This window comes from Xenopus laevis, chromosome 1L (assembly GCF_017654675.1).
Source record: "Xenopus laevis strain J_2021 chromosome 1L, Xenopus_laevis_v10.1, whole genome shotgun sequence".
NCBI lineage: Eukaryota > Metazoa > Chordata > Amphibia > Anura > Pipidae > Xenopus > Xenopus laevis.
The window spans coordinates 125,908,902-125,926,692 of record NC_054371.1 but is presented as its reverse complement, the minus strand read 5'-3'; the positions used below and the strand labels follow the sequence as shown (position 1 = coordinate 125,926,692).

The 17,791-nt window shown below is 34.5% G+C and overlaps 1 protein-coding gene across 2 annotated transcripts in view; it reads right to left on the bottom strand.

Annotated features, from left to right (window-relative positions):
• The window catches only part of svep1.L (sushi, von Willebrand factor type A, EGF and pentraxin domain containing 1 L homeolog), a 174,237-nt gene that overhangs the window by 35,843 nt on the left and 120,603 nt on the right, over window positions 1-17,791 (bottom strand). For both annotated transcript variants that reach the window (XM_018257180.2, XM_018257188.1), the window contains 8 exons: window positions 14,159-14,282; window positions 12,233-12,403; window positions 11,501-11,674; window positions 9,149-9,268; window positions 7,976-8,152; window positions 3,919-4,003; window positions 1,324-1,515; window positions 158-325 (listed from right to left, as the gene is read on the bottom strand). In XM_018257180.2, coding sequence (XP_018112669.1) covers window positions 158-325; window positions 1,324-1,515; window positions 3,919-4,003; window positions 7,976-8,152; window positions 9,149-9,268; window positions 11,501-11,674; window positions 12,233-12,403; window positions 14,159-14,282 — 1,211 coding nt within the window. The remainder of the gene's footprint in view (window positions 1-157; window positions 326-1,323; window positions 1,516-3,918; window positions 4,004-7,975; window positions 8,153-9,148; window positions 9,269-11,500; window positions 11,675-12,232; window positions 12,404-14,158; window positions 14,283-17,791) is intronic.

Below are 17,791 nucleotides of genomic sequence, written 5' to 3'. Positions count from 1 at the left end.
TGGGTGGAGGGCATGGGCATTCCCTTACATGCTCTTCATTTGTGTATTATTTCTAAACAGGGCTACACGCCGATGGTTTGCTACTCTCTCTTCCTAGTTATTATGTATACAATGCAGACTACAATTTACATTAATAAATTGACTCAGAGTTACATACCCTTCTTTGCACTTGTATGTTATTATGTTAGAATATGTGTAATTATCTCCAGTAGCATCTGCATCTCGGACAAGTGGAGGAGAACCACAAGAGACAAGGTCGCAAGAAGGAACTTCATTGCTCCAGTTCCCTGAAGCTTCACAAATCAATGTTGCAGCACCCTGCAATCTAAAAATACATTTTGTAACACAATGCATGATAACATCTTTTTAGTAATGTCAAGAATCTAGATTTGGATAAATAATAGCCAACAGCCAAAGCTGCCTTTGTATTGACCAATCTTGTGATAAAACCCTACATTCATGTTGTCTTACAAAACGGCAACACTTAATTGTTTATAGCAGTGAGACCTGGCTTGGAAGCATTTCTAAATATCCCAAACTGAACCAAGCTTCTGATGTAATATATAAATGGTTACTTTTCTGTGAATACAAGGACCCATAGATGTACACTGCCAGTAAAAAACAAAAACATATTTTCTCTTTTATGTATATTACATAAAAGGAAAATGTTGATTTTGGATTTGCATAAATAGTCTAAATATAAAAATCAGCGCTTTGTCAAACTGATATGCCAGCTGTTTAAAAAAAAACATACAGAGATGCCTACTAGTGATGGGAAAATGTATTCGCCAGGCACAAATTCACAATGAATTTACACGTTTTGCCGCCGGCAAATTTGGCCATCACTAATGCCTACACCAATCAAGTAGTAAATGTAATTCAGTTACTTTTTTAACTTCTTTCATTGTTTTTAACTTCTTTCATTGTTAGATTATATTTTGATGATACATTAATGCATTTTCTGTGAAAATATTCTCATAAAATGATGCCAATGCCAACTTTTTTTTATATATCCCAGTTATATTAGACCTAAAACAAGTGGCATCAACATAACCAAACTATGTAAGAATTTATTTTTTTTTAAATATTTTATTACTCTCAGTTTATACTGCATGATTGAATAGCAACTGTAGGCTTGTGTTATTGAAAGCAATATGTAGAATGCACTTTCAACTTTATTTCACTAGTGGTCACAACTATGGCCAAATCCACTCATAGCGATCATGAATTAAGTAAAAGTGTTTATAATATTTATTATATATAACTATTTTGTTTTAATTTTTCCATACTGCTTATGGCACTAAATAAGACAAATTAAATTACCTGTATCCGGTCTTGCATTTATATGATGCAGTGGAATTGAATGTTAAACCACTTAATGAAAATATTCCATTTTCTGTTTCTTTTGGTTTGGAGCATGTGACTGATTCACAAGATGGTGGTGCATGACTCCATGAACGATTAGCTAGACACTCTGTTTCTTCATTACCAATTAATGTATATCCTTCAATGCATCTGAAGTAGTAAAATTTAAAAAAAAACACTTTTATACATGTCATAAATAGTTTACCAATTAATGTATATCCTTCAATGCATCTGAAGTAGTAAAATTTAAAAAAAAAACACTTTTATACATGTCATAAATAGTTTATTTGTGACATAGGGGGTTATTTATCAAAGGCTGAATTTTAGAGTTTATGCAAGTTTTTTTTACTCTTGATAATCTCGAATGTACACACAATTTGTAGCTTATTTATGAAAAAACTTGAATGTCTAAAACTCGGACAAATGTTACCAACCTGAAGACTCAAATAGAACTCAAATTAAATTTGAACACAATTTGAATCAAATTTTCCTCTGAAAAAAACTTGAATGTCAGGGAGGCTATTAACATCTTCAAATAGGTCAGCGGACCTCGGCTATTGACCCGTTGAATAAATGAACTCGGTAGGTTTTAGGTGGTGACCTTTCGAATTTGAGTTGGTTGAAAAATTCTGGATTCGAATTTGAATTTGGTTTTATACTCAAAATTGTGAGTTTAGACCAAAAAACCAACTCGAAAATTCGAATTTACCATTCGAACCTAAGTAAATCTGCCCCATAAAGTACAATTTATATATTTTGAAATCAAATAAATTAAATAAATAAGCCATATTACAAAGGAAAACAGCAATTGAAGCCTATATTATATTAAAAAGTACAAGTAACTACATTTCACTCAGTGATTTCCTTTGAAAGTATTGGTTGGAAATTGGAAACTTATCGTGCCTATAGGTCACTCGTAAAAAAAAAGGCCAGTGGATACCGCACAACAGCTAGAACCATTGGTAGTAGTACATTTTATTTTTTATTGTAAATGAGTAACTTTGTATTTTTTCTGCTTGCACTGTATAGCTTATGAAATTAAAAAATAACATTTATTATTTAAAGCAAACAAAGTATGTTCAACATAAGCCCTATTCATTGAATTCATCTTAAAAAGGTAAACTGACCCTTTAAGACCCTCAATTGTATGCAGCTTTTACTATCAAATTAGTTGGCACAGATGTAAGAAACAACATATGTGAGAGATAGAAGGCTACTTTATTTTTATAACCAATACCCCAACGTGGTATTAGCATAACAGTATTTACTTTATGCCATTATTTAAAACAGCTACACTTCAGCCACGATTCATTTACAAGTATAATAAAATGTATCTTTAAACATATGGTAACAAGTACTTAGACAAAGCTTTAAATAACCTAAACAGCAGCTGAATTTAAATTACCACTAATAAATTAAGAACTGTCAAAAGTTGAATTCAAAGTACCAGTAATAAATTAAAAACCTTCAACAGTTGAATTTAAAGTACCAGTAATAAATTAAAAATATTTGTTTTGCATTATAAATTATTTATTTGAATCTTTTACATATAAAAGTATCTTCTTTTAAGTGTTTTTGCTATCGGTTCTAGTGTGCTCAACCATCTGCTGTGTAAACAGTGCATGCTAAATATATAATACTTAATCAAGACCTGCCCCAAAACAGCATGAATTTTTTTAATAAAAAAAATGACACTTTCCAAAAATAGTATGGAATTTTAATTTCCTATTTTATAGCAGTTTAAGGGGCAAGGTGTTTTATGTTTGATGTAAAAATTTACAGTCATTTTTATTTCCTACAATAGCTGGAAAATGAAGTCAGTTTTAAGGAAAATAGCATATTCTAGCTACATGTTTTCCAATTTTATTAACTAATTAATAAGTGATTGTCTTAAAAGAGTTATAGCTACAACATTTACTTTAGTTTAAGATAATCTTGTTCATGTAAATTGTCACCAGACCGGTCCAAATCTTCCCAGACCACCCACACCCATCCATTTTGCAGTATACCTCTTTACCTTTCAGGACCTGAAATTCTTGATGGAATCAGGAAAAATATAATATTTAATAAGCCAAGATTATGTGCTTTTTAACTATAAATTTTCAAGAAATGGTAGCAAGAGGGTAGGCATACCTGCAAAGCCATCTTCCAGGTCTTCGGTATTCTGTGACTGAGATTGAGGAAGTGGCGAATGCGCAGTTGGAGCAGTTTCCCGGCTTGCTACAACTGTGCATGCACCAAAATGGGCGGAAATTGCAGAAGCGCCGTAAGAAGACACAAAATATTGCTGCCATGAACTGCGATCCCCAAATCTGCACCAAGGGGTAAGTAAAAGTTAGGGGCATTTCCCCGGGGGCAGCTAGACTGGGGGAGGAGGGAGGGGTGTCTATGTAGGGTATGAAGGGTAGGGGTTTTTTTTAGTTAATGGTTGCATTCTCCTTTAAGTATCTCTCCGACCTGATAATTTAATATTTTAGTCAAAACTATTTTAGAGTAATATTATATTGCAAACCCATAATTAGCTAGAATAATGTCAACTTAGAAATATTTTACCTGAAAGTAACAATTTCACCAAATGTAAAGTTGGAGCCCAAAATCTCGCCATTCTTTGGAACTGGTACTTTACCACAAGACACAGCTATAAAAAAAATGAAGCAGAAAAGTGTCACTATGTTGAATATTTTAAATAGATTTTCAGATACAAGGGATCCATTATCTGGAATCCCGCTATCCAGAAAGTTCCAAATTACGGGAAAGGCCATCTCCCATAGACTCTATTGTAATCAAATAATCCAAATTTTTAAAAATGATTTCCTTTTTCTCTGTAATAATAAAACAGTAGCTTGTACTTGATCTAACTAAGATATAATGAATCCTTATTGGAAGCAAAACCAGCCTATTGGGTTTATTTAATGTTTACATGATTTTCTAGTAGACAAGGTATGAAGTTCCAAATTACGGAAAGACCCATTATCTGGAAAACCCCAGGTCCCGAGCATTCTGGATAATAGGTTCCATACCTATAATATAATTATCTTAATTTATTTAAGAAAAAATCGCAATATTCTAAAACATTGTGCAGAACATTATTTGTTAAAATGGACTATTTGTATAGGTTATTAAAATTATACCTTAATAATAACACAATTTACATAATATGAACACCTCTCCATTCACAGTTATTACAGGTTAAAAAGACAACTGTCCATGAAGTCTACAATTTAATATATTATTTCAGCATTACATTACACCAAAATTTTCCCTCTCTCTCTCTATATACAGTATACACTCATTAACACTGCCTAGAGTTACAAAATTTTGTTATTCACAATAAACTCACAAATTCTATTTAATTAAAAGGCACCAATTCCTTTTAGTGCGGAACTAGCATTCATGTTACTTTTGCCCGAGCGCATAACCTTAGCTTTGATGTTGAACTTCATTTGCCAATTTGCTGGTCATTTTCCCAATGAATTCTAATTTTCTCCAAAGTAGAAACTGCTTGCACAAGGTAATATCATTAGCAAACACACATACAGTACTTACACTGCCAATCAAGAGGTCATTTATGAATACGTTACAAAACAAAGAACCAAGAACACACCACTGAGGTACACCACTAGCATCATTGTTTCAACTAGAATATGTTGTTTATAACCACTCTTTGTAATCTATCTTTGAGCCAGCTCTGTGTAAATGAAAATAGTTCTTTAATTTATTCACTAACCTTCTATGTGGTTCGGTATCAAGAGTTTTAGCAGCATCCAAGTAAATCACATTCCCTGCAACCCCAAGGTCTACTTTTCTTTTCACCTTCTTGAAAAAGGCAATTATATTTATCTGGCAGGATTTATTGTACGTAAAACCACCCACATACTCATATTATTGTGATTTGACAGGTATTCCTGTATCTTTTCCATTAATAACCCTTCCAAAATCTTTCCTAAGACAGATGGCCTAAAGCAGTGGATCTTTACCTTTTTTCTTAGAAAATCCAAGATATTTTGCAGAATAAGCTTCATTACCTAAAAACTTTCCTGGATGAGAGTCAGATTTCTTTTTGAACAAGGGCACTGCATTAGCAATTGGCCAATGTTGGTACAACGCCAGATGTCAGAGAAGCAACATGAAGAATTGAAGGGAATGTCAACCCAAAAAGTAATTTTTGCCTAACAAAAAGGAAACATAATTCCAAGCAACTTTGCAATATAATTTCATTACAGATTTTCTATGATTTTTCAGTAACATGTATTGCTATTGACAGCAGTGTTTGTCTGTCCCTTTCTATTCTCTGCCCTGGTGGCTTAGACTGTTGACGCAATATAAGACAAGCAGCTGATTAACAGACCTTTCTTTGCTGGAACCAAGACTTTTGCAACTTTGTTTAAAAAGTAACAACCAAGATTTAGGCAAATGCTGCTTTCAATAGAAATTGTTTTTACAAATAAATTTAAGAGAACTGAACATTTTTAATAAATGTATTTTGGAAAGTTGCATAGAATTATGTTTATTAGGCAATTTTTTTTATTTTGGGTTTGGCTTGTTTTTTAAAAAGGCAACCACATCACAGATTCTTATTAGCTATTCTCTTTCGAAATTTGAGTAGCCGTTTCTTGGCATCTGAGAATAAGGCTGCGTGCAGATATACTGCATTCATTTAATACAGATATGGAATCTATGCTTGGAGCCTGAGGTTTTCCAGATGAGGTGTTTTTCTGTCATTTGATCAGACATTTTTCTCTCTGATAAAAAAAATGAATAAACCCAAGAAGAATGTTTTGCCACCAATAAGGATTAATGCAGTTTAGCTACCAGTAACTACGTGGCTTTGTTTTATTATTAAAGAGAAAATGGATATCATTAGAAAAAACTAATTTGTTTAAAATGTTTAAAAGAAATAATGGGTTAAAAAGAGCTCTATGGCTCAGTAATTCAGAGCTTTCTGGATACTGGGTTTCCAGATAAGAGATTCAGCTGCATAAAATTACACAAATATTTAGAAAGAAAAAAAAATGATTTTTATATTGTTGTGTGAATATTTGTAAATTTCATCTATATAGTCAATATTATGACTGCTAATATAATTATGCCATGTAGATTTTCAAATATTTATGAAGCTTTGTAAAGGTTTGTAGCATAGACATAATTTCCTAGGAATAGTTCCCAAAAGAGATAGTTAAAGCACATCCAGACATTCATACTTTTCACAAAAAAAATGTAGTTACAGTATATCTCCCACTGAAGAAAATGGATTCAGCTCGCATAGCTGGCATGTTTTTTTTTTGCTGTAATTGTCCCGAGCATTCTGTATAACAGGTCCCGTACCTGTACTTTCAGATCCTCAGATACTTTTATAAACAGGAAAATGTATTTCTATGCATTTTATCGCAATGTCTGCTAAATACTTTTATACAGCTTTATAAATAGGAATCAAAGTCTTTGTTTCATACATTAGACTAAAGTGTAAGGGCGCTTAGTGAAGCACTGGTCATAATGCGCACAATCAAGTCACCTGCATCAAGATTCGCAGCAAGGCCTTGTGTTAATATTTAAGGGATTTGTCGAAAAGTCAGCATGTTTCGTGACGTGTGCATCTCTATGTTTGCCGCCATTTTTGCCCTTTAAAAAAGTGCCTGAAAGTGAGACTTTGCTTAGTTATCAAGTTAATTCTTGTGCTTGGCATTCCTATATCCTAATCTGATTCCTGTTGTGAACTCTGGCCTGATTATTGACTGAAAATCTTTGATGCCTGCTTTGGCTCGGAACTGCTTGACTACCTCCAGCCTTACCCCTGGTACTTTGTATCGGCTCTCCGACCTCTGTCCACTACTGTACTGCCTGTTCACAACTCCAGGTCAGTCCCCAGTCAGTGTGAGGCGCTTGTTCCTCATCTATTTTTCCATGAAATGTGATACTAAAGTGTGACTGCTGGTACTGAAATGGGTATAAAGGAGAGGTGATACATTGTGCCACGGAGTGACTGAATGTCTAACAGAACACTACTTCCTGCTTTTGAGCTCTCTAACTCAGCGACATTAAGGGGGGCCACATGGGACATAACCGTTCAGTGAGTTTGTAATTGATCCTCACCATTCAGCTCAGATTCAAAAGCAACAGTTTTGACCCAAGTGGCCATCCCCCAAGTTACTGATTGGTTCTTTCCTGGTAACCAATCAGTGGAAAGCAAGAGAGCTACAAAGCAGGAAGTAGTGTTCTGGCTATTATGTTAGACATCCAGTCACTCCAGCCTTTGTACATTACATTTTTGGCTAAATAACTATATTAGAAACATTTTTTATTTTGCACAGTCTATCTATTTATCCAGTTTTTATACCGAACAATTCCTTTAAAAAGGGAACTTTATTTCTTATAATAAATAATTTTTTGTCACAACTACAATTTATGAATGTGACAATTGGTAAATGTTAAATTTTACAGTATTAGAAAGGTAGTATGCTATACTTATCACTTAGTTACACTTTACACCTATTTAAAAAGGATGGGTCAGTCTGTAAATCCAAGAATGGGAACTGACAAATAATAGATTCTTAACATTGATGCAATGACAGTACTTGACCATTAGCTTTTCACCTTTAACAGTGTTCTGTACCTTGGCAGTACGGTAAGGCATCATTCCATTCACCAGACTCTAAACATGTCACCTTCACTGAACCAGTCAAATCATATCCTTCATGGCATGAAAACATCAACTGACTTCCAACATCAAAATGGTTTCCAGAATAGTTGCCATTTTCTATCTCTCCAGGATCTTTACACTTTACAGGCTCTGAAATGTTTCACAAAATAAACAGAATAAAATGACACTGACCTTTAGATGCAATTGAGCGGTCCAAATACTGTATATGTTATGATACAAAAATAAGAAAATGACAACATAATTTGAGATTTTAGCAGACATATAAGATGATCTATCCCATTCCAATTTAAGGAAATAGCTCAGGAAATTTAATGTCTAGTCTGTTAAGATGTTGTTGCCTCTGGGACGTCAGATAACGGGTTAGAACAAATACTGCTATAACAACTTTAATTTTCTGCATGGCTGCAATTAAATAGTTGCTTATAATTGATTTTAATAATGTCACAGTATCAAAAATGTTTTCCAAACAAAATCAAGTACTTCATTTGAGTTATTTTGTCTTATAACATATTGTTGTGCTTGCTCACAATGAATCTCGATGATTAAAAAAAAGTTTAACAGCCTTCTGACAGACAAAACTATCCATGCCTATATAGCCAGCAATAGTTGGGGACTCCTGCATGGCAGAATTACATGGACATGAACAGCAATTGACACCCACTCCTCCTCCCAGTCACTTGAACACTGACTTCTGCTTTCTCTGGTGATAACCGCCTAGAGGTATTCATTTGAACTGACCCAGGTAATAAACATTCCTGAATGAAAAGGAGGCTGGCAAAACATACATGTACACATGGGTTTTGTAGTTTTACTTTTATTTAGAGTCAGAAAAGACTAATTTATGAATAGACTTGGGCAAATTTGACCCATTTCTTTTCGACAAAAATTCGCTGCCGGGCGAAATGTCGCCAATGCCCATTAAAGTCTTTGGGCTTCCAAAAAATTTTGACACACAGCAAAAATTTTTTGATGCGCGTCATTTTTTTTTTTTTTTTTGATGCGCGCCTCCATACAAGTCTATGGTCTACATTTCCTTGGAGAAACAAGATGAAAAAATTCGTCCATCGCTATTTATGAAAAATAATACTTGAGACCTTACTTGATACCTTTATATACCATATTTACCTAAACATTTTTTTCCATCACCATGGAATGGAGGGATACAGGTACATATGTAAGATCCATTGGTATTCATGCAGGAAGCATTCTCATCGCAATCAGACCCTACTGCGCATTCATCAACATCTACAAAAAATTTAAATACAATAAATGTACCTTGACTTAATCATGCATGTACTATAGAAGGTATTATTTAGAACAAGATGTATTTACACACTTACAGACAGAAAACAAACACTTTACCCTGTTCCAGTGAATTATAGCCAATAGTAGATACATAAAACTTTGGTCTAAACTGCTGCTCAAACAATAATAATCAGCAGATACAAGTAAAGATTTGTACAACCATACAAACAACCTACTTCAATGGAAAAAAAACATGAAATTTTGCCTGCTGTGTCTGCTTACCATGTGTACACTTTAAAAGGTATCAGTACTGAGTTTAACTAGCCCCTGCACTGTTTACACCTCAAATTCAGATTATAGGATCCTGCATTGTTCACACATGTAATCAACCCTGCATTGTTCACACCTGTGACACCTCTAATGATCACACCCTAAAGCCCTGTACAGTTCACACCTCAGACCCAGACTGATACTGCTGACATTGTTCACATGTTCACACCTCATATAAAATGCTGAAGGGGCACCACTGTACTGTACCACTGTACTGGATGTAGCACATTATGAACTGCTGAATTTAGTTCATGTGTGCTTCAAAAGCGGAACAAGCCTTAGGCAACATTTTGGGCTACACAGGCCCTTTGTCAAGATTTGACAAAGGGTCTGTGTAGCCCGAAAGTTGCCTAAGACATTTTAAGTAAAGTTCTTCATTTTTTTCAATAATACCAGAGTGCTACAGTATGAACTGTTCATCTTAGATTGGTCCTGATAGGGTTCACTGTCTCCTGCTCTGTTCTGCCTGCCCTATGTTTGCTGCGTGTGCCATACTCTGCCTGCCCTATGCTCCCTGTGTGTGCCATACTCTGCCTGCCCTATGCTCCTTGTGTGTGCCATACTCTGCCTGTGTGTATAATACTCTGCTTGCCCTATGCTCCCTGTTAGTGTTGGGCGAATAAATTTGCCTGGCACAAATTTGCGGCAAATTTCCGCGTTTCACCGCCAGTGAATAAATTTGCAAATCTCCTGTGAAAATTAGCCGGTGTCAATTTCCGGTTTTAAAGTTTTTTGATTTTTGAGTGAAATCCTTCAAATTACACCATTTTTGAGTGAAATCCTTCGAATTTCAAATTTTTAAGTGATAGTGAAAAGCTTCAAATTTCGCGATTTTTGAGTGAAACATCCGGTTTTCACGATTTTTTGTGAAAACCTTAACATTTCATGATTTTTGAGGGGAAATGCTTCAAATTTCACGATTTTTGAGTGGAATCCTTCTAATTTTTTTTGCGTGAAAATGTCCGATTTGCATGATTTTTTCGTGAAAATGTTTGAATTTCACAATTTTTTCGGGAACTTTCTGATTTCACGAATTTTCCAGAATTTTTCGCCGTTTCGCAAATTTTGTGGGAAATTGTTAACATTTGAAAATTGTTCTTAGGGCTAAGGTTTTAATCATCTGCTGGGGGTGTGCTGCGTTATCCACAGGGGAGGCATATGGATTTAACATTTTAACTTTTTTTTACATATGAGTCAGCACCAACCATCTGTTTTTTTGGTGAGCTACCACAATTAATGTGGACATGGTCTTGTGCTAACATGGGTATGGTATACAGTGGGTGTGGTTTAAAAACAGGGTATGGTTAACACTGGCTTCCATTATCGGTCCTCCACTATGTAGGCCAGAAAAATTCTGGCCCTCAGTACCACATAAGTTGGACAGGCCCTAGAGCATATTTATCAAAACTAAAAATATTCTGGTGTGTACATACTCAAAGCAGGTTACATTGTTTGAATTTTTTATTTGCTTCTCATTTTAGAAATTATGATACAACACCCATGGGTTCACCGTTTGACATTTACTAGACTGTTAAATGTTGTTTTTACATAAAGCAAAATACATTTGTTGTATACCCCCGAATGCACTAAATATAGTGCCATATGTTTGTACTTCAAGACTTAAATTACAGTACTTTATGTTTATTTATAATGGCTACAATGGAAATTTAAAAGTGTGTGTCGATAGTTTGAAGTATAAAATATTGGGCCAACATTAAAATATTTAGTGAAGGCCTTTAGTTAACATTATGTATTGAAAGTGGTTTTATTTGCTATCATTTTAATATAAATTAGGATCCAATTTACTTTGAGGACGCACTGTGCTAGAATACAGCTTAAACTATATGGGGGAAATCCTTACACTTTATTTTTGCTGAGATTGTGTTCTTTAGAAAAACATACCTAGGCACAATGGAGAGATCCCGTTCCAGCTACCATTGTCTGTACAGAACATCCTTGAGTCTCCTAACAGATAGTACCCAATGTTACACTGGTACGTTACTGTACTGCCAGCAAACAAGTCCTCTGCATTGTAAAAGCCATTTTCCAGGCGAGGAGGTTTTCCACAACTGATCCCTTAATTAAGAAATATACACAGAAAAACCCAAAATGGCATGCTATTATTAATCAAATTAAATGAAAAATAGGAAGACAATAACATGCTTTCAATGTGAGCTGGTAAGAGACACTTTCTAATTACATCATGAAATTAAATGTATTGTCCTATAAGAAAATATTATTCTCTCTCTGCAAACTCTTTTACAACAGCAAACTCAAGGGAGTTTAGCATAGGGCCTTTTTAATTCCTTAATTTGTTTTGTCTTACCACCTCTGGGATTTATACACATTGAACGCTTAGGCTTCTAGCAATGGCACATGCAGCTATTTCAGTTTTTCGCCACCCGAGGATTTATTGGCTTTTCTGGAGGCAAAACACCTATAATTGCTTACAATGAATCTCAATAGAAATTGTCAGTACTTGAGCTACAATCGCTATCCTACCTTATGGGTTCAGATGAGTACCATTAAGAAGTAATTTGCCATCTTAATTTTTATTCATGCTCTTATCACCCCTACACACATGCACAAGGTCCAAAGATATCCTACTGTATTTTTGGATTTGATTATACTAACGTTCACAGCGTGGAAGCGACTGGTCCCACTCTCCAAGGTTAAGACATTGCCGTTCAGGTTTACCCACAATCTGAAACCCAGGGTCGCAGAAAAGGCTAATTTTTGAACCAGGCTTGAGATTACTCTTGGATGCATGCAAGTGCAGTGATGTTCCCTCTAAAGCAGGACAGTCTATATAAAAATTAAACATAAACAATATAAGTCAAGTAAAAAAAACTTTCTCATACTAACCAACATTTTCAGAGAAATAAGAATAAATATTGCTTACATAAATAAATACATTTCAAATAACAAGGGTAAAAGGAATCTAATTATAAAAATATATTTTTAATCAGCATGTGTACACACCTAAAATAATCACTAGTACAAATGTGTATTGTCAATGTTTAAAATATTACTATCAAAGCAATCTGCAAATACTTATGTAGCAACTGCCAGAATGTGCCTATAATCACATATAGATCGTTATGCTTTGACCGCTTAACAAAACAAAACAAAAAAAATTTCTCCTGTTTTCTTGCAATTTGTAAGCGTCATGGGGTCTTTTTCTCAACAGTCTTATTTTCATGGTTTTAGTGGTTTTTAAAACCACGACTAAACTCTAAAACTCTAAGGGGCAAATTTACTAAGGGTTGAAGTGAATTTTCGAATTTAAAAACTTCAAATTTTTGGGTACTTCGACCATCGAATAGGCCTATATTCGACTTCGATTAGAAGTAAAAAAGTTCAACTTCGAAAATCGAAGTACTGTCTCTTTAAAAAAGTTAGACTTCGACACTTCGCCACCTTAAACCTGCCGAATTGCTATGGGGACCTCCTAGAACCCATAGCCAACATTTGGCTACGTTTTTAGAAGTTAAAGTAAAATCATTTGATCGATCGATTTAATCATTCGATTTTACTTTGACTGAATATGGCCAAATTCGATAAAAAAACCCTTCGACTTCGAATATCGAAGTAATGCCATGCGATGGTCGAATTTCTAAGTTTTTTACAATTCGAAATTCGATCCTTGATAAATCTGCCCCTAAATGTCATTATAAAGTCCGAATAAAAAAAATTACAAATGGAAATTACGCTGATTTCTACGCTATAAAATCCAAATACCTTGAAAACCTCGAAAAATTTATTTGAGTTTTTTGGACAATTCCTAGCAAAAAAAACCCCTCTAAAAGTCCAAATTGATTTAGAGAGACCCAAAAATATGAGTCACCTCCCATTGACTTATATAGGACCTCGACAACTTTTATCTGGCAGAGTTTTGAATTAGTGATTTTTGTGTGTTTTTTTTTTAATAAATCTCAAATTTTTAGAGCAGTTTAAAATAAAATGAAAATCACACATTTTTAGAGATTTGTAGAAAAATTCTAAATTTGATTTTTAGTAAATGACCCCCCATGTGTTCACTAGAAAATGACAGACAGGATTTCTCTGAGGCAAGCTATACAGCCCATGCATAAAAATGCAAGCGAAAACATTGTTCATTAATAGTACCCCATTGTTCATTAATAGTAACCTTAGATTTGAAAAGTGCATACGATAAAATTATTTTACATCTAATGACAAGGATGAATATATGCTATGTGCAATACTGTATTGAACAGATGGACAGATTTTCTAGAGGCCAACAATAGGCAAAAGTATAAACGATTTTGGGTAGCAACAAGTAGATCTACTGTAAAACTTGTGTGGTTTTGTTATAAAAGAGGAAACTTTCACTTTGATCTTTAAACGGCTAATTTTTGAAATTAGGTTTAGTGGGGATAGAAAGTCCCATGATTTTTATGTATGTTTCTTTTTCAGAAAAAATATGTGTATATCACAGATGTTCAATCAATGGCCCTTCGGCTAATGAACTGAAAGATCCACCATCCCCTCAAAAGAGTTGTTGTTCAGCACACCAGCAAAGAGTAACATCATTCTTACCTGAGCAAAACTTGCTTTTATGATCCACCTTCACTCTTCCAACGATGCCAGGCAGAAAATCAGCCCAGGCCAGTACATTTCCCTTTTGAAGTTCAGCTGGGCATGAAAAAGCTAAGGATTTTACCTACATACAATGAAATTAATTGAATTGGATTGTATAATTGTAATCTTTCAAAATGTCAGCAGTGCTGACAGGACAGAAGTTAGTCTATGTAGCCACCTTCAAGGCATACAAGCAAGAAGAGGCACAAACACAAACGCTTCTGCTTGACTCTTCCAAAGCACATGTGTGTTATTTCAATAATCTGTATTTGTGTGGCTAAAGAGCCTGTAGACTTACCTGCAACACAGATGTAATGAAATATCATTAATCTGCAAACAACGTATCTATGTCAAATGCTTACACCAGGATATCTCTAATGCCATGTTAGGAACCTATCCTATTAGGCATAGTAGAGTTATTTCCCTACAAACAGAAGCAAGCAAGTCCTATCTTTGTCTATCGTTTCATCTTTGGTCAAGATTCATTAGCATTTAATCAGTAATGACAATGTTGCACCATTAATCTTAGTTGAATCCATATCAAATTATGAATTACCATTCTTCAGCTATTTTTTGCTAGAGGTCATTGGTTTGGGCATTCTGAGTTGTACAGGTGATCCAGGTAAACATTAATAAACTAACTATAATGATGGGCACATATATAAGTATTTGAGTATAAATTATATACAAAAATATCCCTTATCCAGAAACCCAATATCCAGAAAGCTCAGAACTACAGAATGGCTGTCTCCCATAGACTCCATTTTATCCAAATAATCAAAATTTTTAAAAATTATTTCCTTTTTCTCTGTAATAATAAAACATACTGTACTTGATCCCAACGAAGATATAATTAATCCTTATTGGAAGCAAAACCAGCCTATTGGGTTTATTTAATGTTTAAATGATTTTCTAGTAGACTTAAGGCATGAAGACCCAAATTACAGAAAGATCCATTATCCGGAAACCCCCAGTTCCCGAGCATTCTGCATAACAGGTCCCATACCTGAACTGTATGTTCACATAAATTGTCCTGTGTTTTTTTTCCCCTACATGTATCTGTCGCATATCATTCTTATGCATATAATCATTTTATTCCAGATTACACTCCTTTGAAAAGTCAATCAGCCATCTCATATATTCAGCTATTAATGAATGCAAAACACCACTGGTTTGGATTCACACCTCAAAGCTGGAAGGGGCAAAGCTCAAAGTCATTCTGATGCAGGAAAGCAACAACATAGCTGCCCATTTTAACCCCTCTATGTGTGTAACTTGAACCATGAAGAGGTTCTGATAAAAGTGGAGGGTTATAGGGATTCATCATGGCCATTGCCTGCATATAATTCTATCAACAAAGGGTAAATAAATCCCCACTGAAATCCACTCCTTTCCTCCCCTCTTTCTTTCCTTTAATGAATTATTCCACAGGAAGAACAAATCAGTGATTTCTTCTGAATATGACCCTTTTGTGTCCATGTAGTTTTATTTTACTTTGATCCTATACACATTCTGTTTATTGATGTTATAGAAACAGCCAGAAAAATCCATGCAATGTTTTTGAAATGATTTCCAGCTTTGCAAATGTGCCCTTAACAAGGCTCTGTTGAACGACTATAAATATGGTTTATCCAGTCCTTGCCCATATGTCTACCAGTTAGTCTATGAACCTCTACTGCTCTACTCAATGATTTTACAGTTTTCCTAACCACGTTTTGTAAGTTTAATTCATCAGTAGATAATTAACATTTATTTGTGGTATTGTTGTATGCTGACACAGTTGTTCATGGCTGACTTATTTTTGGTATAAAAGATTTACACATCTGAACCAGACATTATTCAGCACTGATTGCTTCAGAGGTTTAGAATTGGCTGATGTTTATTCTGTCCTTGTGACTTTGTTACAACAACATGTTGGCAATTAAATAAGTAAGACATCAGAGCAGGCTTGTTAAAATCTAGCCTGAATAATTGTCTATTAATTTACGGTTACCAATATTTTTCGGCAACAATACAGCCTTACAAGAGAATTCATTGATTATGTAAATGTTGTTTATGAGCATTGATCCATCAAACAGCACTTGTGCCTCATTTGCATTCACAATAACCCCTAAACTAGAAGAGCGTTTAATTACCCTCTTACCTCGGCTACTGCAAATCAAAGGGAAAGATAAAATGGGATGGCTTTTAGAATTGGTATTGATGTACAATTAGTGCTATAGATGTCGTATTGCAGCACATGTAATATTTATACATTATCATGTTTTTGATGGAAGTTAAATGGAAGACTGTTTATAGATGACATATCATTATAGAAGGAGGATGAGCCTGTAAAAACCCTAGTGCAATAAACCCCTCTAAATTTTCATCATAAACAAGTAACATTGTGTCAGCATTAATGCATTAGAGCGACACATTTATTATGTGCTTCCTACATACTCTGAGTCATCCCCACACTATGAACAAAATAGCTGCAGTTTATTATATTTTTCCAATTGTGTTTCCCTCGGTTCAGTGGTCTCTTGGCAGCTAATAGTGTCCATACAGATGGGAGCCCTCAATCATGTGTTAGCCAGAACTGAAAGATTCTGAGAGGGGAAAGGAGAATTATGTTATTTGATGGGATTACATTATTAAAAAGAACATATCATTTTTATAAGCAGAGTGTGGACCCCATTTATTTTACCTTTAAGATTCCTCAATATGTTATTTTCTGAATCATGACTAGTGCCATACTACTGTATCATTTTTGCCTTTCCCTATGTTCCCATTTCAATTGAGTTTGTTTGTCTTTGTATTGTGTTATTTGCCACTACTGACTTATTCACCTCTGTTCAGCCCCAGTGATGCAAGACCTCACTTGTTAAGCCAGGAGATATTTAGTATCAATATGGAAAATAATTGATCTCTAGAGTAAGATAAAATCTCCATTAGAGTTAAGAATAATGAGAACACTCTGTAACAGGAATAAAAAATGTACACATCAACTTACAGTTTTTCATCGGTGATCATTTATATAGAACTAACTAAATTGCCTTTGTGACACAGACCTAACTGTGCAGTTTGTCCTTGATCACTAGTTTTTGCACTATTATTTATAGCAGCTGCTTCAGTTTAGGGCACATATATATATACAGCTGCCATTGACTGGTATACATGCAAATAGACAGGATATGAATGAATTGTTGATGAGAACATGGCCTATCTATGGCCTCATACTTTATTCTCTAACATTATTAATGAAAATATTTTTGTTCCTAGCTTTCTATAGTGATAGGGAAGTTACACACTACACTTTTCTTGCTGTGGGAAGGATGACTCCACTACAACATGAGCACCATGCCTTAACTGCATATGTCGTTCATCTATTATAAAAGGAGATATAGTACAACACCCAACAAAGGGTAATAATATGCAATTACATAGTTATGTGACCTGTAATTCCCAATATGCTGTTTACATGCTAAAATGCCCATATGGCATAGTATACGAGGGTCAAACTATCCAAAAAGTAAAAGAAATGATAAAAGTGACATTAGAAACTTTAACAAGGATACAGCATGAGATATCCCAGTATCACGTCATTTTAAC